Genomic DNA, 22,620 nt, shown 5'->3' with positions numbered 1-22,620 from the left:
TATCCTACAGCAATTATAAAACATTAGGCAGATGAACTATTTTATACAGATGTAAATCAAATTAACAGTTGTCTCATTTTCTAAGCACAACAATGCCCTCCTCCAGAATGAGAATTATAGGGAAAATAAAGGACATTCCAGGGATGGAAAGGCCTTCTACCTTCAGTGGTGGGCCTCATAACACCTCTGTATGGTCTGTTATTTCCCCAATAACACCCACCCTGTTGGACATTAATTATTGCTTGCTCATTTTCCAGTACTGACAATAAAGGATACATTTTGAAATAGATGGATTTTACTTCCAGAAGAAATGACAACATCAGTCCTAGTAAATTTAGTATAAGCTGCTGTAAGTAAAATGTCTTATTTGAGCCACAGCTGGATATTATTCTATGTCATTAGAAATAACACGTTAGAAAAAATCTTGGTTATCACTGGAAAGACTTCTGGTTGTGGCCACCAAACTGTTGGTGCAAACTACTTTTGGTTCAATGTACATGTTTTACTATAAGTACAAAACACAAAAAAGGAAAATTAATTGTATATAAACAATTACTCTTGATAACCACGTTCAAATTATTAAAATAGACAATTGTCAGAACTTATGTAAGATCCATATAACAGATCACTTTGTATTCTTATTAACAATAAGAAAGCAGGATTCAGGTTGGTACAGCTTACTTAAAACTACATTTCCTTGTTACTATGTTACATTGTCTGATTAATATAAGGAGTCAGCAAGGAGAAATACACTACGAAAACATTTCTTAGCTTGAGCTGCTTTCTTTTCTAATCAGACTTAACACAGACAAATTACACTGTAAATGCATTAAAAGGTACAAGTGTCTTGATGTCTTCTTGAACTGTAAATCTATGAAGTTTACACCATCCTTGAAAATTAAAAAAAAAAAGAAAAAAAGCTCTGTTGCAATGGGGTTGGGAAGGTGGCCTAATGGTTAAGGTGTTTGCCTTACAAACACAAGGTGCAGGGTTTGAGTCTCACAAGGGATAATTGGCTAGGCTTACAATGGCTCACAAGGTCAGTTAGTCTAGTACTAACCTATGACTGTAGAAATGATTGTAAAGAACAGCGTCACAGTCCCAAATTACAGTACAGCCTAAAAGAATGCGTGTGCTCCTTAGGTACAATCTGCTCATTTAAGGGAAAAATAACCTTAAAGTGCAGGTATGCGTAAGATAAATAACAATGCTGTTTAACAGTTTGTCTTGCATCATTTTCCTATAGTAAATACATTTCAATAAAGCATTATATTTGTAATGCAGCATACACAATATTATTGAATGCCTAATACTGTCACTTATCTCTTGTTTCACATCTTATACATGCACTGGTACACCATGCACAAAAGAAGCCAGCATTTACACCTCCCAGAGTAACAAGGAAAATGTTGTTTCAAACAAGCAAAGAGCAGCCTAAATGAAAGTATTTTCTTCAATCTAAGATCATGCCATTTTACAAAATATTTTATTTTCCCTAAAATGTGGGGATTTCTGATAATCACAATGTGAAGATGCACTTGGCGTTCTCCACCCACAAAGAAATATTTTTATATTTTTTTCAGTTCACTGTTGTCTTTATTTTCTCTAACAGTGTATTAACAGGACTGTGCTGAATAAAGTGGAATTTGTCACATTTTAATACACTTTGCCATAATGTAGTTTCTTGCAATGTATTACATGGTAATATGAAACTCTACCTTGATGTGCAGTTATGTTCTTTTACTCAGATGAATAAGATTAGCTTTATATAAAGCTAAATTATTTTTAGCAAGATAAGTAGGCGTAGTTTCATCAATGTATTACAAGAATAATCATCAAGTTAAATGAAGCATGTTTCCAGAAAGCATGTCTACATGCAATAAGGAATAGTTTAAATAATAACAGACAGCTAACAACAACAAAAGTGAATTACTGAGTGAAGCTGAATAAGAACTGGACAAGTACTCTTCAGGGCTGGGTCCATATTAGGCTCATGCTATCACTTCTTTCTGTTGTCAGTCTTAACAGTCTACAGAAAGGCTAAAGACTAAAGGGGTATGTAGCACTGACAAGGTTTTGGTACACTGGGGGGGGGGGTGGCAATTCCCTTCACCCCACAGTGAGTAGCTCATCTGGTCACTGGAAATACACAGTTTGCAGTGAGGGAGCATGTCACTATATGTCATATTAAGACAGCCTACCGAATGCTACTGTACTGTTGCATGCTTTCTTTTAAAAATATAAACTTTCAAGTCTTGCTGTCAAAAGTGAAAAGTGTGCTAGGTTATTGGGGAAAGAGGGCTATACACAGTATTGGCACCTGTATCCAATTCACTTGGTCAATGCTGGAATTACAACACAATTTTAAAGAAAGAAATGCCAGCCATTAACTCACCAAGTGAAAATTATTTGTGCCGTAAACATTTTCAAGTACAAAGTTGATCGTTTACTTTATATGTAGAACAATATCCTACAGTTTTATAATTCTCCTCCTTTCTTCAGTTCTGATTTTATTGCTTAAAGGAGTGTTCATTGCTTCTGCCATCTGGTGAGCTCTGTTGCAGCCTACAAACAGAATGTCACTTTGCGGCACTGAAGTGAGACAGAACTGCACAAAAATGTGTGCTTTAGGAAAACATCTGAAGAGTATCTGAGCTTCCGTGCAGAATAAACATCTATTGAATCACTCCCTTACAAGCAGGTTACCTCAGTACCAACAATAACTGTACAGCAAAATATTCTGTATATAAAGATCCTCACCCAGAAAGTAATCCAGAAACAGGAGAATCAGTATGAAGCCTAGTACTCTGCTGGATATAGATGTACACACATTCTCCAACGTATAAGGATGTATAACACAGCACAACAAAAAATATGCAGTGTTAAGAACCTGCAGCTATAAATCTACATAATTATACCTTCACTCCTCTCTCATGCCGTTACATTTTTGGACAGCCCTTCACTTTTTTTTACATGTCCAAACATTCAGAAAAATGACATTTTTCCACTGGTCATAACTGGTTATGCAAATGTAAAAACAAGATTTATTTTTACTAGAAATGTTCTTCAAACCTTTAACATTTTTAACCAACTAAGGTTCAATTTTGAACTATATAACAAAATGAGCACAAAAATGTTCAAGAATACAGTTCAAATACTCTGTGCCTCTGTCTTTTATGTCAAGGTAGAAAGAGTAAAAAGTCAGCATTAGTTACATACCTTTGCATCCTTACTGGTCAGCTGGCGTATCCCAGTAGGCCCAATCATTAAATCCACTGCAATGGTCCACCCTTGCTATAGGGCAAATAAAAATATGTGTGAAGATAATGTCTCTAAGCAAGAAGCTAGCTAGCATAAGAAAGCACATAGCTTTTATTACTTTTTACTCATATTACTCAGTGATGACAACTGAGTTCACAGCAAAGCCACTGTTGCCATACTTATTGCTAAATAAGACTCAAACCATTATTTCTGCAACTAACAAATCTGATGCTGTAGTGCAGACAGTACAATTTTACAACTAGCCACAGAACTGCTTATATCTGCTACTCATTGTCACTGCAATATCAGAAATGTCTCTTCAAAAATAAATTTAAACAATTTGTCAAAATACATTATAACAATGTTGTTTATAATTTTCTAGTCTAGCATTTTTTTCAGAAATACTTCACATTTTTATACAAACCACAAAATTCTCTTTTAAGATAGTTGACACTATCAGGTTAATTAAATATAAAATAGTATAGTAAAGTAGTATAGTCATCCATCTATATCTATATCTTACCGATCTTATTGATATCCTTCTATATCTTGGCTGCTCTTTAGTGATCTGCATTTATCTATGATTGTTTAGTCATGTATTACTCAGGGAAATTTATAAAACAAATGAAAACTTTACACAGTGAGATAACCTTTATTTTACAAATGGAATATGGATCAAATGAGACTAACGAATATGAAAGATATGCAAAGCAGGTGTTTACCTTATGAACACAAGGGGCAGGGTTTGATTCTCGTGTGGGGTAATTAGCTAGGCTTAAAATGTCCTGCAAGGGCAGTTAGCTTAGTACTAACCTATGAACATATGAACAATAGTGTTGCATAGTTACACAGCAATTGTACAGCTCTACAGTAATACAAAGTAACAAACAGAATGAATATGCATACGCAGCTGGAAAATCACAGACATTTCTGTAGTGAGAATGTTGCATAGTAGAACACAGGAGGAGGTCTATATACATCTAACACACTACTAACTGCAGTAGCCGCATGCCCCACTAAGACGTTCTCATGTCATCTTTGTGGTGAATTTACATACAGAAACTGCATGCGTGTATGTATGTATGTATGGCTGCTACCAAAGTATTATGGTGAGACACCCCAGCAGCATGCAGCAGTACATAAGGGAGTACTGGCACACTTGGCAGCATGTCCAATGGCACAGCAGTACTCAACAAACACAATCATACTATAATCAGATTTACATTGTGTTTTAGGTAGCATACAAGTATCCATATCTATGCTGCATACAAAGGGGTGGAAAAAGTTGCACAGGAAAATAGAAAAAGATGATGACAGCAAACAACCTGTAAATGAAATGCTTTGTTCACTGTATGTGAGGAGGGGTTGCAGGTCCAAGTCTCATTGGGCTTGTATATGCTTCAGTTTGGCAGTTAGTACACAGCACTAAGGCAATAAGCTGTTAATGAGTTACTTTCTGTGGCACATAATTTGATCCCCACAGTCCTCATTTGACTACTGCTTGACCTTAAGCAAGTCAATTAAGCAAACAGTAGTTTACGCCAGTTAGGAAATTGAGCCAGGCTCTTTAATTGTCTCCTAGACCACGTTGTCTAGTAACTACTTATGAACCTAGAAGCAAAGGAATACACACAATGACAGCATGAAGGAAGCTGCAGGATTATTTAGGAGAGGGGAAAGGGAAAAAAAGAGTTAACTGTAAGTAAAACAACGTTTTTTTCTTAAAAGTTTTTTTTATAATACATGGCATATACTTCATACTAGAAAGTAATTTTTTTCAGATAATTTTGTGTGTAATAGGGATACTAAAGTAAACAGGTGCCCCTATTTTCCTTCTTTTTTCCTTCTTGTTCAGTTTTTAAGAAATGTAGGCACTGCAATGTAAAAAGAAAAGAAAGCCTGTACAAAAAAACATGATGTAAGCAAAACTGATATGCCTTTTCTTATTTTTTGCATAGGGGAATGAAAGGATTAAGGCCCTTGCCTTGATATAATAACAAATTTTAAGGGGAAGCAAATAAATAAAAGAATATTGAATATAATGAATACAGAATAGTGTTTCCCTCTAGCAGATAAATGTTTAGTGCAATATGTGTAGTAGAAAGCTAATGTGTACCTGGTCCTCATGTTTGTGTGCGGACAATCTGATAAGGGGGCAATAAAAACAGAATGCTTCTTTCTTTCAATTGTTAGGAGATAATGTTTTCTGAAAGCAGTTAAGTTGTTTTCTTCATTTGGGAGAGGTAAAAAGATTAGACAAAAACAGACTGCACTTAGTGGAAGTAGGCGCACAGGCTGTACTATATGAGTTAGAATCGATAACCTTCATCATAGGTCAATTCAAGTCTATGGGTGTGGCTGTAAATCTGGGATAAATGTTCCTAGTAAGAGGGTTAAACTTCATCATTTGACAATGTACTTCTTTTTGTAAACTAGTGTCATGTTAATAGGTTTTGGGGATTTCTGGAGATTTTTTTTTTTTGAGGGCTATCACTAAAACAAAAAGTTTTGTAAGATGAGACATAGGTTTAAATGAATATGTCAAAAAACAACTGCATAAACATTCAAACTGCCAAAAATTAGTATATGCATATAACACAAAAACTGAAATGAGACCTTTAAAAAACTGTTAAAAGACAAAGCAGGTGGTAATAATAATAACGTCTTATCATAATGACACTTTCCACATTTTCTTTAAATGAAAATGACCTCACAGACATGTACAAAAAAGAAAGAACAGTGAACTACATTAAAAACTGCAAAGCGCAAATAGCTATGCTACAGGAGATATGAGAGATAGTCACTTAAGTTAGCTAGGCTGCATATTTCACATTTTTTCATTGGTTAAATTGTTTGAGTGATACTTAAATACACAGTGAATTTCAGGGCCTTTGTCTTTTTCTGAAAAGATGTCAAGCCTGCATAAGTTAAAGCACTGCTGGTGATCCCCTGCTGGATGAGGAAAGTAAATCTATGTTTTCTTGTCTGCGAGTGATAAAACTGCTTTTTGTTTTAACTGCTCTGCAACCCTTTGCCCACAACATAAGGTAGTTACACTGCCATCAGCCAGCCACTCTAAGGATCTTACAAGGTTACCCAATTATACTGAGTATAATTAATACTAACACAAATGGTAGTGTTTGACCAATACAGCAAGACATTCAGAAGTGGCCACAGTGTCACCAGATAAATATAAGTACTCTCAAAGGTTAAAATATCCTCTAAAAGACCAGCCACAATGAAAAGTTCAAATATATTTAATAATAAACAAACATGAAAATACTAAATATCTACTTAAAATAAACACCAGAGTTTCAATCACAGGAAATATTAAAAATAACACAGATGGATAGATTCACACAGATACAGGAAAATAGTACTTAACTAATCTCCCTACATTTTCCTGACTGATCTAAAGAATTACTACTCCCTGGTTACTTACTAAAGCAAGGCAAGATGAAGTGGGTGAGTGATCCTTCTTTTTCAGGTTTCAAAAACAATCTGCCCTGAGACTTCTGTCTCATCTTCTATAAAACATTACTTCAGTGATGGATTACAGAATGATATACATCTGGTCAGCTGACTTGTGGTTCCCACACTACCGCCCTTTACTTGAAACAGAACCAGAATGTAACACTTATGTGTCATCATACACACACATAGAGCTTTGCTAAGATGTGTTACAGCATGTGGAAGCTACAAAAAAAAAAAACATTTCAAAACTTCCACCCTTCCACAGTGAAAATTAGTTCACCCCTAATCACAATACAGAAGGATTCATTGTCCTGGTTTTCACAGACATTTTATCTCTGACTGCAATCAGAACTGTAAGATACAAGCTTTATAGGCTAAACCAGATCATTTAATTTCAGACTATTTTTCAAAGTTATCTGGACTGAGATTAACCTCTTCTCTTCCAATATCCTCTATTAAAATATATTAATTTCATCATTTACAATTCAGTCTGACATACAGGTGTATTTCTTTTCTGTCCAGCAGGACCCACTTTTGGTACATTTGTAACACAAGCAGCTTTACAAATACATTTTCAGCACAAGCGCCTGCACAAATCAGTTTGATATACAAATAACATATAATTCTTAAAACCTCCAGCTAGCTATGCTGACATATGTTACACATCCACTGCCCTCCTTCTCCTGGCATAGCTGGCAATACCACACATCATCACACCTGCATAAACTAAAGCACTGCTAGTGACTCCCTGCTGGGTGAGGAAAGTAAACCTATATTTTCTTGTCTGTAAGTGATAAAAGCTGCTTTCTGTTTTACCTGCTCCATTTTTTCTGTTTTTAGAAATTTGCTTACCCTTGTGTTTTGTTCTATGTGAGAGATAGACATTTAAATTAACTAGGTTTCACATCCCACATGTTTGTTCATTGGTTGCTTTCTATTATACTTAAAAACATAGTGAATTTCTGGGACTTTGCCTTTTTGTGAAAAGATTTCAAGCCTGCAAAAATAAAAAAATGCTGGTGATTCACTGCTAGTTTATCCCACCCACCCTCCATTTGTTGATCTGCTTTTCAAACCTTAAACCTGGTCATTTTAAGCTGCCCACCCCTACTGTAAATTGAGCTTAATAAACTCTTCTATTTCTATACTGCTGTTGATATCCTAAATTATTTACTTGCCTTTCCTTGTGCTTATATTGCTAAGGTGCATTTTGCCTCTCGCTGTCTGTTTTACTGCTTTATTTGGTCTGAATTCATTATCTAGCTAGCTAGCTGTTGGATAAAGTAGTGTATTTTTGCACTCTAGCAAGCACTTGTTTTTACATTAAGAGGTCAATGGATTTTTCATCTAGTGCACTGGGAGGTAGCCTAGTCTCTTTAGGTTGGGGAAACACTTGAGATTTCTGCATGTAGTTTTACTGGTTGGAGGGTTTATTAATCAGCTTATCTTGTTTTTAATGCCTTTATAAATTCTATACAATTGAGTGGCTCTTGGCTCATTTATACAAAACAAAGACTTTAACTGAATAATCACATTTTTATAAGCTAAATGCAAAAATACAGCAGTTTAAAGTACACTGCTGTATCTGTATCTTTAAGTTTGTTTATGGTAGCAGTTTATATCTTCTACGTTTGTTTGTAGTAGCATTTCACTCCAGACACTCATTTACTGTACTTTTGCATCAAGGACTGGGATTATTCATATACTAGCAGTAGATGTTTCCCTGTTCTTCATGCAGCACTGGTTAGCAGTGCCCTTGTATAGACACAAAAGCCTAGAAGCACATGTTTTCCCTAAAGAGTTCTCAGTGAAAACCTTCTAAACTTTTCTACTACTCTAGGAGTTGGGATGCAGACAAAAGGGCTCCAAGTATTATTTTGTACTTCTGTTACATACTGTGACTGTACTTTAGCAGTTTGAAAAAAAAACTATTGTCTGCTGCAGCTTTATGTAGTTAATTGCACTGTGTCTGTTAGTTGTAGGTAGTTTGTGTGGTCTTGTTACACTTGGGTTCCACAGCAGCAATTCTACAGTAAGAATGTGCTTCTCTGCACCTTTCTGGCAGAAATGTGCTGATATAACCTGTCTGAGTTGGGGATTGCTGGTAGAAGGCTTATTGTATGCTTTCCTGATGGTAGTTAGCTTAAAACTCATTTCACTTTGTTCAAAATTAAGACTTGCATCTGCATGGTGCTGCGCTTTGTGCAGCAGTGGCCTTGTATAGACACAAAAGCCTAAAAGCACCGTTTTCCCTAAGCAGCTCTCAGTGAAACCCTTCCATGCTTTTCTGCTCACCTACAAGCAACTCAGTTGTGCACTGAGCAGTGTTGCCTTATTGATCAAACTGAGCCTACATGAAGTACAGGTCCTTCTAGTAGTTTCAGTGCTACCAGTACAGTCCTGTCAAATTAACACATTCCTTTCCCTAATAAAACATACAGTAAGAGCCTGTTATCATGGACGGGCAGCTTTCCATCATCTCTCCGGCCAGCCTGATTTACAAGGCCATCATGAAGCAATGAAGCAATTGTCTCACATATACTGACAATCACTTATTCCTCAAACAAACAAATATTTTATGTGAGAAATGTAGTTACACTATGAAATTGGAGGCAAGACTGTTACATAAGGACAAACTGAATGCCAAACAGGTTGTCAGCACACACACACTTCTCACACTAAATAAAGACATGACACACAAACCTACATATGCAGATATACTCACTAGTAACTTACCAAAAGATCAGAGGCCTCCCAAATGAAAACCACTTACACACAGAATGCAAAAAACAACCACAACACACAATACTACACACACACACACACACACACACACACACACACGTCTCAACAAATAAGCACATATGGCATAAAACCACAAAACTTATTGTACTGGTCAAAGGTGACTCTATTGTGAGACACATGGACGTTTCCCTTACCAGGCTGGATAAGGAGTGGGTTTTGGTTAGCTGCCTGCCAGGTGCCAGGATCCACCAAATCACTCAAGCACTCAAGTCACTCAACCACAAGTACTAGTATCACTCCATCAAAGTCCATGTGGGGATGTATGAATTGAGATATACCTCACTGGGCTATATGAACAGATACATGACTGTGCTCTCAGTTTATGTGCCGCAGGCAGGCATAAGCCTAGCCTTACACAACATTCTACATTCTCCAAGTATGATGCAACAACACAAATAAACAAAATGATTGATTTAACAATTGGCTTAGCTTCTGCTGTCAGTCCAAGGGGATCCAATATCTGTCAGCTTGGGAAGATATAGTCAACAGGCCAAGCTGCTTTGCCAGAGATGGTCTACAACTGTCTCCTCTAGGCTTTTGGACAGTGGCAAAGGCATTAGCTACCCTTATTGTGCCTTTTTAGGCAGTGTCAAAAAAACCAAGGTCCCAACATAAAAAAACTCCTCTATAGGTAAACTCAGTGCATTTAATGCTAGGAGTCTAAACAAGAAACTTCACTCCCTGGAAGCACTCCTCACTTTGGAACATGCTAACTGCTCTGCAGTTACCAAGACATGGTTCAAAAGTGCAGAAAGCACCCCAGCCATGCAGGGCTACAATCCTTTCCATACATTCAAATCACAAAACTGAGTGTGAAATAACCAAAGTAGGAGGTGTATCCATCTTCATTAAAGATAAGTATACCTCAAGAGTGCTCAAACAGCATGACTCTCTTGAGCTACTCCATGTTCAATTAACAACCAAAGCCCCCTACCACATCATAGCTAGCTATAGGTCCCCCACCATGAAACAGGAAAAGCATACTGCATACCTGGACTTACTGGAGTCATTTGCCATACAGCCTAACACCTTACTCATGAGTGATTTTAATTATCCTACCATCGAGTGGGAATGACCATAAACAAGCAGGTTCTTGGACTTTGTCATTGCAAATGCTCTGGAACTGCCTGTCAGTACACCCATAAGAGGCTCAAATGTTTTGGACATATTACTCACTAATATGGGAGAGCACTGAAACACCCCACCACTACCATGTTACATCCTTCCTGGTAACATTGGACCATAAATCAGTCTCGTTTGATGGAATTATAAGACCAAATGCCCCATCAAGCTCAAAAATGCTTAAGAATTTTTCTAAGACAAGTTACTTCCTACTAAGTGATGGCATTAGAAGTTTCAAAGCACTCTCAAATGCAGATAGCATGAGGTGTATACCAATGCCCTCTATAACCATTTAAGCAGTTGTATAGAATCTTATGTACCTGACTGGATTAAAACCAGGTCCTGCCAAAAAAAAAAAAAAACAAGCCACCTGGGTCGACCTCTAGTATAAACAGGCTATACAACAAGAGAAATAAACTAATCTCTAAGAACAAGAGGGAACTGGCTCAGCAGAGGAATAAATCTCTCTCTAGCTTAAACAAACAAATTAGAGATCTTGTCAAGTCCTCCAAAGCTAATTATGAAGTAAAAATAGCCTCCCTAGCTAAGGATAATCACAAAACATTCTTTAACTACATCCAAAATCTAAAAGGCAATACTCAGCCATGCATTAAACTGATTGTGGATGGCACTGCTCATACTCATCCTGAAGTAATAGCCAACCTGCTGGCTGAGACATTTGTTGAAAACTTCAACACCCTGTCCCCTTCAGTCATCCCCCAAATTATATCTGCTATCATTCCTCAGCCTATTATCTCAAGAGAGGAAGTCATCCTGGTGCTCTCCACAGCCAAAAACACAGCATCAATGGGACCAGAAAACATCCCATGTTGCCTTTTAAACAATTTAAAATATGACCTAGCAGACCCACTTGATTCCCTGTTCAACCACAGCCTGAGAACAGTCTATGTTTTGGCAGAATGGAGGACAGAACATTAATCCCTCTGCATAAAGGGAAACCATCAACCAACCTTGGGAATTATAGGCCCATAAGCTTGACTAGCCTCATCTGCAAGGGCATGCAAAGAATCATTATGGACATTATTAACAAGGACATAAATAATCTCCAAACTCTGGACCCAACCCAGTTCGGATTCGTTAAGGTAGAACATGCCTGTTAAACATGGTTGACTTCATCGAGAAAGTCACCAAGACCCTGGATGAGGGAAAGACCATGCATACCATCTATCCTGACCTAGTCAAGACATTTGACACAATCCCCCACTTGGGTATAATACAGAAACTCTCCCAGTTAAGAATTAATCCCTACATTACCAGATGAGTAGCCAACTGTCTCACCTCTAGCAAAAGACCAGTCTGTGGTGTACCAAAAGGTTCTGTGCCGGGCACATTAGTGTTTGGAATTTATTTCTCAGAAGTCCAGGCAAACTTGGACATCCTGTGGCTGACCTAGTTTGCTGATGATTGTAAATTGGGAGCAATCATTGAGTCCTCCGATGATGTTAGCATACTGCAGACTGGTTTAATGTAGATAAATGACTGGTACCTAAGGCATGGACTAAAGCTAAATGCAAAATATGCATTATTACTCCCTTTAGGAAAGCTGACATCCCCTACTATTTACATTATAGATAGCACCCCCCTCCCCCCCCCAAGTGTAGACCCAGTGGTATGTGATCTGGGTACTCAGATTTATAGTAATCTGAACTTTGACCACCAGTTACCCACAGCGATAAGGAAATCTTTCTATGTGGCACATCATATGAGTAAAGGCATCACATCTAGATCTGAGGATGGTATAATTTCATTATACTCAGCCCTCAACAGACCAGTAACTGAATACAATTCACCCTTTTGCATGCACCTCACCAGACACCTGCAACAACTGAAGAAACCATACCAAGACATTATAGGGTATATAAAAATCTTACGTGGTAAGACTGAAAAGCCCTGTTACTGTATTCTGTCGCCTACAGGTTGCTAACAGGTGACCTATGCCTGGCTTACAAGGCAGTCTCTGACCTGCCCCTGATGGAAATGCTAAACATTAGTAAATCAAACTGCATGAGGGTCATTCACAACAGGGATTATTTATTTATTTAACATTTGTTTACTGGAAAAGTCTAACTTGGAATGAAGCCAATTGTTAGCGGCGGCCCGGGGAGAAATGCTTCTTAATCTTAAGGATCTTAACCTAACCTCTGAAATGAACACGTCATCCTGAAGAGACAGCTGCATCTCCCACAGACTGCCATTTCTTTGGAACAAGCTTCCAATTCATGTGAACTACAGTCCTTCCCTGACCTTCTTCAAATTTAACCTAGATCAATGGAGGAGTGACCATAAATTCACTCCTGGGTGGGTGCCCATGTCCCTCCTGGATGGAGGAAGTCAGTATTAACTACCACAGACCCTTACATCTGTGAACTTTACTCAACTAACCACCGACAGTTGGGGCAACTTGGGATAAATATGGCTAGGCTTGTAAGGTCTCCAGGCCCATTAGCCTACTAACCTATGGACCTATGAACATATTTGGAAAGAACCAAGCATGTGAATTTGATAAATAAAGGATTTCAGGATGGTTATTCAGCGGAATATCTGTGACAAAGAAAAATGGAGTAGTTATATTAACTGCAAGAGGAGCTCCAGTAGTGATGGAAGAGGGGGAAAAAGATAATAATGGAAGAATTGTAATAATAAGGGGCTACTGGCAAGATAGGACTATTATGATAGCATGTACTTATAGTCCACCTAAACCTGCTACAATGGAGCTTAAGAAAATTCTCAGAGAAACAATCAGCTTTCAGCAGGGAAGATTACTTATAGGTGGGGATTAGATATTAATTTGTAACACTGAGGATGTATCTGGGGCGCCTAGAGGGGAAAATATAACAAAAGGGGAGATTTTTAAAGAAATGTATGAAAACGGTATGGAAGATGTGAATTCAGTGAAAGGTGTTCAGAGAGAATTTACATATTGTTCCCCAAGGTATAAAAACAGGGCTAGGCTATTCAGAGAGAATTTACATATAGTTCCCTAAGATATAAAAACAGGGCTAGGCTAAACAGAAATTATATTTCATAGGAACACGTGCATTTAATTGAAAGTTTTGATTAGTATCCAATAACTATCACAGATCAAGTGCTAATAATAACTAAAATAAAAATGCAGGTTAGTAAAAATAAAAATAAGACCCTGTCACTTCCCCCCCTACATGTTAAAAAGAGAGGAATTTAAGGAATGGGTAATGGAAATTATTTGGGAGTTATTAGAGAAGACAGAAATTTCTTCTGAAAGTATAGCAATGGAGTAGGATAAAATTAAAAGTGGAGTTTAAAAAAGGGTGGAAATAAAAGAGAGATATGCTTAAGAAGTAAGAATTATTTAGGGGGGTTGACACAAGTTAAAGTATTGCAGAATAGGGAGAATCTCACAGAAAAAGATGATGTCCAATTGCAGAGTGGCAAAAAAAATACATATATATACTACCTCGACAATATGCATGAATTTAGAAAGATTTCTATAATTCAGTCACAAAAACATTTAGCATAATGGCTCAGGCTACAGAAAGTGGAAAAGGTTTTTGTCAAGCTTAGAGAGCCTATAGCAAGGAAAATAACCAGAGATGCAGTAGACATATTAGAAATATTTCAGAAATTTTATGAAAATTTGTATAAAGTAGAGAAATGTGAAAATCAAGAAAAAGTACACATGGAAATGTTTATGGAGGAATTAAACATGCCAAGGTTAGAAGGAGATAAGGCTCAATTGCTAACAGGATAGACGGAGATAAGATAAAAATGGTGACATATAACCAATCTACAGGAAAGTCCACAGGAATAGATAGTTTTCCTGTGGAGGTGTAAACATTTGGAAGTCAGTCGAGAAGAAAGTAATAAAGATCTGGAAGGTTTTGTGTAATTATTTTAAAAGGAAAAGAATCACCAGCATCCTGAAAGAAAGTTGGTGGCTGTAATACCTACAGATGGTAAAAACTATCATATTTTATAACCCAAAAGACTTGAAACTGTCTCAGAATGTCCCGCAGCACTGAACCAGCCTTTTCTAGATTATCAGATATAAAATAATGTCATCTGCAAATAAAGACAATTTTTGGGGTACCATACCTTGAATTTCTGGGTCCCCTATCTTCTCTGCCAGTGGTTCTAAATATAATGGAAATAACAAAGAGGAAGAGGACAGCTTCATACAGGGCCATTTTGATTCCAAACCATGATCATAAAGTGTTTATGTCTAAAACGGCTAAAAGACTGGCAAAGGAGATGCCACAATTGGCAAATATGGATCAATGTGGTTTTGTGGAGAGGAGGCAAACATTTAAGAACATTAACAGAACAGATGATGATCCAGAGGGAAGTAGAATGTAAGAAACTGCCACTGCTGTTGGTGGGTCTTGATTTAGAGAAAGCATTTGACAGAGTAAGTTTAGACTTTATGAGTAAGCCAATGGATGCATTTGCATTCCCTGATCAAATTATAAGGCTGATTAGGAAGATATATGAGAAATCGTAGACAAAAATTAAAGTTGGGAGGGGGGGTCCTCTCTGATAAATTCTGTTTGAGCAGAGGAACCTGGCAAGGGTGTCCTCTTTCCCTTTTGTTATTTGCATTATATTTAGAACCACTGGCAAAGTAAATAGACTCAGAAATTCAAAGTATGGTAGCCAAGAAAACTTGGCTTTATTTGCAGATGTTATTTTCTAGAAAAGACAATTTCAGTGTTGTGGAACATTCTGAGACAGTTTCAGGTCTTTTGGGATACAAAATAATGAAGATAAAACAAATGGAATAGCTGTAAACTATTTATCCACACACAGATTGCTATAGTGATACAGTAGAGTTGTGTACACTTACCATAAATGTAGATGTTCGAGTGTATTCACTGTTGCAGTCATTACATTTGGGTTATCCTGCTGGCAGGTTGCCCTCAGTCAGCCTGAATTCCAAAGTCTTGGGTCCTGCGTCGGTTGTTGTCACCCCTTCCCTGACGTCAGGTCGTTATGGGTATAAAAGATGCAGCTGATGCCATTTTCTTCAGTTTTTCTTGCCCCAGATGTCAGGTGCCCCCAAAAGGGTATGCTAAATATATGTAAGTAACACATACATGCATCAAAATAAACTTTACCTTCATCTATAAGCAAATACACCACATAGGTTGTATACATCAGAGAAGGAAAGACAAGTTCCAGCAAAAATAAGGGGGATGGTGGGTGGGTAACCTGGACTGCAACAGTGAATACACTTGAGCATCTACATTTATGGTAAGTGTACACAACTGTACTATGTTCTTCGTGTTTCATTGTTGCAGTCATTACATTTGGGTAGATTCCCAAAGCTATGGATGGGAGGATGGAACTAAATAGCATTAGGGGCAGCTATGAGGCCCTGCAGAACTGCAGTGGCAAAGCCTGCCCTGGATTTAGAGTAAGTGGCAGATTGTAATGTTTTGTAAAGGTATGCAATGAACTCCAAGCAGCAGACTCTAAAATGTATTTGGTTGGTACTCCCCTGAGAAAGGCTGCAGAAGTGGCTGCAGCTCTGGTTGAATGTGGCCTAATGTCCTTAGGCACAGGTTGCCATGCTGAGAGCAGCAGAAATGAATGTGGTGGCCTATCCACTTTGAAATAGTCTGCTTGGAGATAGTATTTCCTTGTGTTCCTGCAGCATATGCCACTAGTAATTGTTCTGTCTTTCTGAAAACTTTAGTGTTATCCAAGTAGAATCTAAGTTGTCTGTGTACGTCCAAAGAATACAGAGTTTTCTCCCCCTTGTTCTGTGGATTTGAATAAAAAGTTGGCAAATGAAAAGTTTGGGGCTACACTGGATACTACCTTAGGCATAAATGTAGGGTTTGTCCTCAGAGAGACCCTGTCTGGATAAAAAATGATTAAGGGTTCCACAGCCATGAGAGCCTGTAGCTCTGACACTCGGCTTGCAGAAGTTATTGCTAGGAGCAGAGCTGTTTTTCCAAGATAAAAACTTTATATCAGCAGTAGCTGCTGGCTCAAAAGGAGGCAGGGTGAGTTTTTCCAAGACATAACTGAGGTCCCATGCAGGTGTTGGTGTTTTCCTTGGAGGCCTTAAATTTTTGGCTCCTCTGAGGTACTGCCTTAATAAAGGATGAGAAAAGAGTGGTGGCTCTGTATTGTAATGAGCCGAAATGGCAGAGGCATGGATTTTAATTGATGAGAAAGATAGGCCTTTGTCCAGCATCTCAGTCAAGTATTGCAAGATCTGAGGAATATTTGGGACAGCTGTATCAGTTCCTTGAGCTTGGTTCCAAGCACAAAATCTCTTCCATTTTCCAGCATAGGATTTTCTAGTACTAGGCCGTCTGGCTTCTAAAATGATATCCAGCACAGCTTTACTGAGAGGTGTGCTTTGTATGGCTACATTATCTGCCATGCTGCCAGGTTTAGGGTCCTGAGTTGGCTGTGCAGAATCTGATTGTTTTGTTGGGACAGTAGATGACGTATTTGAGGTAAGGTCCAGGCTGGGCATTGAGACAAGTTCCTTAAGATTGGATACCAGTACTGGCGTGGCCAGTCTGGGGCAATCAGAATCATTTTTGGTTTCTCCTGTCTGACCTTTAGGAGTACTTTTGGGAGGAGAGGCAGTGGAGGAAAGGCATATACTGATAGGTTTGACCAGCTGAAAGATAAGGCATCCACTTTCAATGCTTGTCTGTGATAAGTCCTTGTGCAGAATCTTTTTAGTTGACTGTTGTGAGAGGAGGCAAATCGATCGATGCCCGGGCGTCCCCATTTCTTTGTTATCATGCTGAAGACTTGTGGATCCAGGTGCCACTCATGGGGATCCATGAGGTTTCTGCTTAGTTCATCTGCCACAATATTTTCCTTTCCTGGCAGGAATTGTGCCTGCAGATGAACTTGGTAAGTCAATGCTGTGCCCCATAAAGCCATGGCTAGTCTGCAAAGGGGGTAAGAGTGAGTGCCCCCTGCTTGTTTATGTACCACATGACAGTGGTGTTGTCTGCCTTTATCAGAAGTTGTCCCGGATGAATTAGGTCCTTGAAGGCTATCAGGGTATTTTGAACAGCTAGCATCTCTTTTTGATTGATATGTAGATGCATTTGTTTTGCGGACCATATTCCCTGAATACTTCTTCCTGCCATGTGGGCCCCCCCAGGCATAATCTGATGCATCCGTCGTAAGGTTCTGCCTAGCTGGGGGTATTGAGAATGGTTGTCCCTTGTTTTGGTGACAAGCCTTTGCCCACCATCAAAACTCCTGTTGCAGGCAGGGAATAAGAGAAATCATTGTTTCCAGGCTGTGGCAATGTTGTGTCCAGACACTTTTTAAGTACCATTGAAGTTTCCTCATATGCAGTCTTGCCTACGAAATTAGTAGGATGCAGGATGCCATGAAGTCCAAAGCCTGCAGAATTTTTCTTGCAGATAACTGGGCCTTTGTTGCCATTTCCTTGAAATAGGTAGTCAGTTGCCTTTGTTTGTCTGGTGTGAGATAAGCCATCTGGGCAGTTGTATTTAAGCTTACACCCAGGAATATTATCTCTTGTGAGGGTACTAGCTTTGATTTCTTTTCGTTGCTTGTGTACCCTAGGCATGTTAAAAGTTTCTTCACAAATGCCAGATGCTGTAGTAGAATGTCCTTGTTCTCTGCTTGAATGAGGCAGTCGTCCAAGTAAGGATATATTTGTATTCCTCTTTGTCTGCAGAAAGCAATTACTGGTGCCAGGCATTTGTGAAGACCCTGGGTGCAGTAGATAAGCCAAAGGGCAGTGCAGTGAATTGGTAATGCTTTGAGCCAGCCTTGAATCTGAGGTATCTTCTGCATGCTTGTCTGATTGGGACATGCAGGTATGCCACTTTTAGGTCTAAAGTCACGAGCCAAGCCTTGCTGCCCAGCATGGGCAGAAGCTGCTGCAAGGTCAACATCTTGAATTTGGGTATATCCAGGTAAGTGTGTAGAATAGATAGGTCCAGAATTGGTCTCCATGCTTTGTCCTTTCTGGGTACCAAGAACAGTCTTGAGTAAAATCCTTGTCCCTGCTCTTGCTGTGGCACTTGTTGAATAGCCCCCATGTGCATGAGAGATGCAATTTGTTTTTGAGCTTCTGCCCCTTGATTTTTTGGCAGGTCTGGCCAACCGTTTGTCCTTGGCAGGGTATGGAAGTGAAACTTGTATTGTGACACTATGTTTAGAACCCATTTGTCCTGGGTAATAATGTGCCAGTTTCGATAAAAAAGTGCTAGTTTTCTCCCTAAGGGTGCTGCCAGAAGATAAGTGCTTGGTACAGGCAGGGGGAAGTCATTGGGACGGTTTCCTGTATGGTTGTGATTTGTCCTCTCCGCTTTTGGAGGTAGAAGCACCCCATTGCTTAGACCTGTATGAACCTTGTGGCTGGGATCTGCCACTAGGGCATCTGGATCTGCCCCTTTGAGGTCTGTCTGACACTGGAAAGGACCAATTCTTTGTAGGCCAGTGTCTGCTAAACCTAGTAGGCTGTATCTGTAAGAATTCCTTGACCGTTTGCATAGATTTAGCTTTGTCCTCCATTTACTTTAACACCTCTTCTGCCTTAACACCAAACAGGGTATCATGTTGTAATGGTGCAGCTAATAATTTTGCTTTGACAGGATCAGGCAGATTTTGTTCCTTTAACCAAGCATGCCTCCTAATGTGGCCCTGCAGAATCAAAACCACATTGCAAAGTATGCTTTCCAACTTGTTCAGCTGCATGCAATAAATCCTGCATTTCTTTGTTTTCTACACATTCAGAATTTATCAACATTTTCTGTTTAAGCAGTGTCATGACATACTGCTGATATCTGAGCATATGAAACTGGCAATTTAAGGCCCTTATAACCAAGGTAGCAGATGTGTAAATGTTTTTTCCCATCTGTCTAGTGCCCTAGAATCTCTGTCAGAGGGGGTAGGGTTTTTTGCAGTGGAAGCCTTGACCCCCTTGGGACCCTGAGAAATAGTTTCTGGGACTACAGCAGGGTTTTTGAAAAGGAGTTTGTGAGAGTCAGGAACCCTGTAGTATCCGTCTGGCTTAACAGGAGCTGGAGGTAAGGAGTCAGGGGTCAGACTAGACTCTGAAAACACATCTACAATGTCTAACACAGGTGGAATAGCTAGAGGCCTGTGTTGAGGTAGTAAAAGGAAGTCTCTGAGCCTTTTCTTAGATTCTGAAAAATCTTGGCTCTCCCAGTGGAAATGCTCCCTCATGGTATGCAAGGTTTCCACAAAAGAGTAGTCCTCAGGAGGAGAAGCTGAAGGAATAGATTCTTCAGCATCAGAATCCTCATAGGGAGGTAGAGAATATTCCTGATCAGAAGAGGAATCCGAAGAAATGGAAACCTGATCTGAAGATTCATAGTATGTCTCTTGCCTAGGCCTCTTATCAGGAGGGGGATGGGAACCCCTGATCAAGCTAATTAAGTCTTCGGCCATTTTGAGCATTTGTTTTTTGGGCATGGAGGCCTGTCCATGAGGCTGTTGAACATGTTTCTTTGTCTTTGCCTTTGAAGCTGAAGTTGTTTTAATGTATAAGTGTTTAGGTCTGAATACACCCTCAGAAGCCGATGCCTGCTCAGCGGCTCCAGACCCATCTGAGGGAATAGTCTTCGAGGCGCCAATACTTTGAGCTTCTAGCGGCCTTGCTGACTCCACGTGGGTGTTGGTAGTGGCCTGCGACTCTAAAGTAGCAGGCATGAGGGGCTGCGAAAGCGCCTCACTGAGAACCGGCGACTGGCTTAGGAGAAGCCTCATCGGTTTTGGACCTCGGTAGCCTGTCCTTTTATTTTTCTTTGCGTTTTTTGTGAACTCCAGTTGTTGGATGGCTATCCGATGACATTGTATAATCAAATCTTCGGCCAAAATAGCTTAATGCAAAATCGTACTGACGCTTAATAGTGCATTGGTTAAATCTAGCACAAAACCGACAACTAGCTATGTCGTCGTCAGGACCTAGGCAAGGAATACAGTAAGAATGAAAGTCCTTATGAGGTATTTGCTTCCCACAAGAAATACAATTATTAACTTTTTCTGACATCGGACTGGAGCAAGAAAAAAGTTTCCCCAATGGGGTACTTGGCTTTTAATGAAGACTTTGGATCTGAAATTTGAACACGAAAATCACAGGAGTCGGCCGACCATTACTTGCGAACTGCTTCTGGCACCGCGCGACAAGAAAGACTGAAGAAAATGGCGTCGGCTGCATCTTTTATACTCCTGACGACCTGACATCAGGGAAGGGGCGACAGCAACCGATGCAGGACCCAAGACTTTGGAATTCAGGCCGGCTGAGGTTAACCTGCCAGCAAGATAACCCAAATGTAATGACTGCAACAGTGAAATATGAAGAACATCCATACTTATTGGGAAATGAAGTACTTAGAAATATGGATTAAAAAGGATTTTGTTCTGGTGGCTAAGGTTATGTATGAAGAGACTAAACAAAAGACAATATAAAAAACTGAGAAATTGGAAGCTCTGTTTTATAGACATAGATAGCATGATATAAGCAATGGAAATGTTTTTAATCCCTTTAGTTTTATACGCAGATCAGGCATATTTTTATCGACCAGAGGAGAAGTTGTCGGTAGTAATTAACAGAGAGTTCAAGGATTTTGTCTGTAAGGGGAAGATGGTAAGAGTCAAGTGGGATAAGTTGATCCATTCCAACAGAAAAATGTGGTTTGGGACTACTTGATTTGAATGGGTATTTTAAGGTTCCTACACACCGCACAAGGAGAAAGCTATAATTCAAACTGGAAAGGGATGATGATGATGATAAACCAGGGGGAAGCTAAAGAAACAAGGAGAGAGAGGTATTTTGGATGCAGATCCTTATGGACAATAACAATAACCATACATCATAAAGTAGCAGAAAGTATTTTAAGAACTAAACCAACACAGGGATGGCGAAAGGAGATCTTATTGACAGAGATAACTACAATTAGGGGTACACAGAATAGGCAAGAGGGGGCTGGAAGTTATTCAAGGAAACTGGTAAAAGAACCAAGCACAAGACCAGCACATGTTGCTAAAGTAGTTAGGAAAACCTTCTACATTGCCCACCTGATCATGAAGGGATTCACATCTAGATCAAGGGAGGTCATCGTCCCCCTGTACTCATCACTCATTAGACCTATGATTGAGTACAATGCCCCATTCGGAATGTATCTGACCCGACACCTGCAGCAGCTGGAAAGGCCCCAAAAGTTCCTCACCAAAAGGATAAAGGGTCTCAAAAATATGTCTTATGCTGCCCGACTGAAAGAACTCCAGCTCTATTCAGTCTCATACCGCTTGCTCAGAGGTGACCTGTGCCTGACATATAAGGCCATGTCAAACCCTGAATTGATGAATATGCTTCACCTCAAAAAATCTAGATCCCTCAGAACCACAAGGGCGGGAGACTTAAACCTTGACACGGTTATTAATAGAACATGCTGGAGGGACAGATTCATCACCCAGAGACTCCCTATGCTGTGGAACAAAATCCCGGTACATGTGAGGCAGAGCACCTCGCTGGCCTTGTTCAAGAGGAATCTTGACCAATGGATGGGGGATCGCAGATATACCCCAGGGATTACTTCAGTGTCACTGCTTGACAGAGGCACAGCAAAATAATAGGCATAGTTTTATTCAAACTAAAGGGGTGGCGAAAGCCAAATAACTATGGGCTAGGCTTATAAATGCCCGAGGGCAGATAGCCTAGTATGAACCTATGAACCTATGAACACTGGCAGCAGACAGTTAGAGAAGGAAATGTAATAGAATGGGAAGAGGTCAAGAATGAATTTGGACTGCAGGCTAGACATTGCCTTCCCTGTCAAGGACTAATATCAGAGTATAGGTAAACAGAAAGAGATAAGGGGATCCGAAGCACAAGACCAGCACTGGTAGAGGTTTTAGTAGACTCTAGAAGAGAAGCTGCTGTTAAAAAAGTGATAATTAGGTCATATCAAATATGGCATG

General features: G+C 39.3%; 1 protein-coding gene across 7 annotated transcripts in view; it reads right to left on the bottom strand.

Moving 5' to 3' along the window:
- PTK2B (protein tyrosine kinase 2 beta) overlaps window positions 1–22,620 on the bottom strand; it is a 2,401,727-nt gene that overhangs the window by 462,657 nt on the left and 1,916,450 nt on the right. For all 7 annotated transcript variants that reach the window (XM_044062346.1, XM_044062339.1, XM_044062341.1 and 4 more), the window contains one exon: window positions 3,220–3,294. In XM_044062346.1, the coding sequence (XP_043918281.1) occupies window positions 3,220–3,294 (75 nt within the window). The remainder of the gene's footprint in view (window positions 1–3,219; window positions 3,295–22,620) is intronic.

Source organism: Protopterus annectens, chromosome 2.part1 (genome assembly GCF_019279795.1).
Source record: "Protopterus annectens isolate FY-2018-M chromosome 2.part1, PAN1.0, whole genome shotgun sequence".
Taxonomy (NCBI): domain Eukaryota; kingdom Metazoa; phylum Chordata; order Ceratodontiformes; family Protopteridae; genus Protopterus; species Protopterus annectens.
Note: the sequence above shows the minus strand (reverse complement) of the source record. Positions and strands in the feature narration are given on the sequence as shown.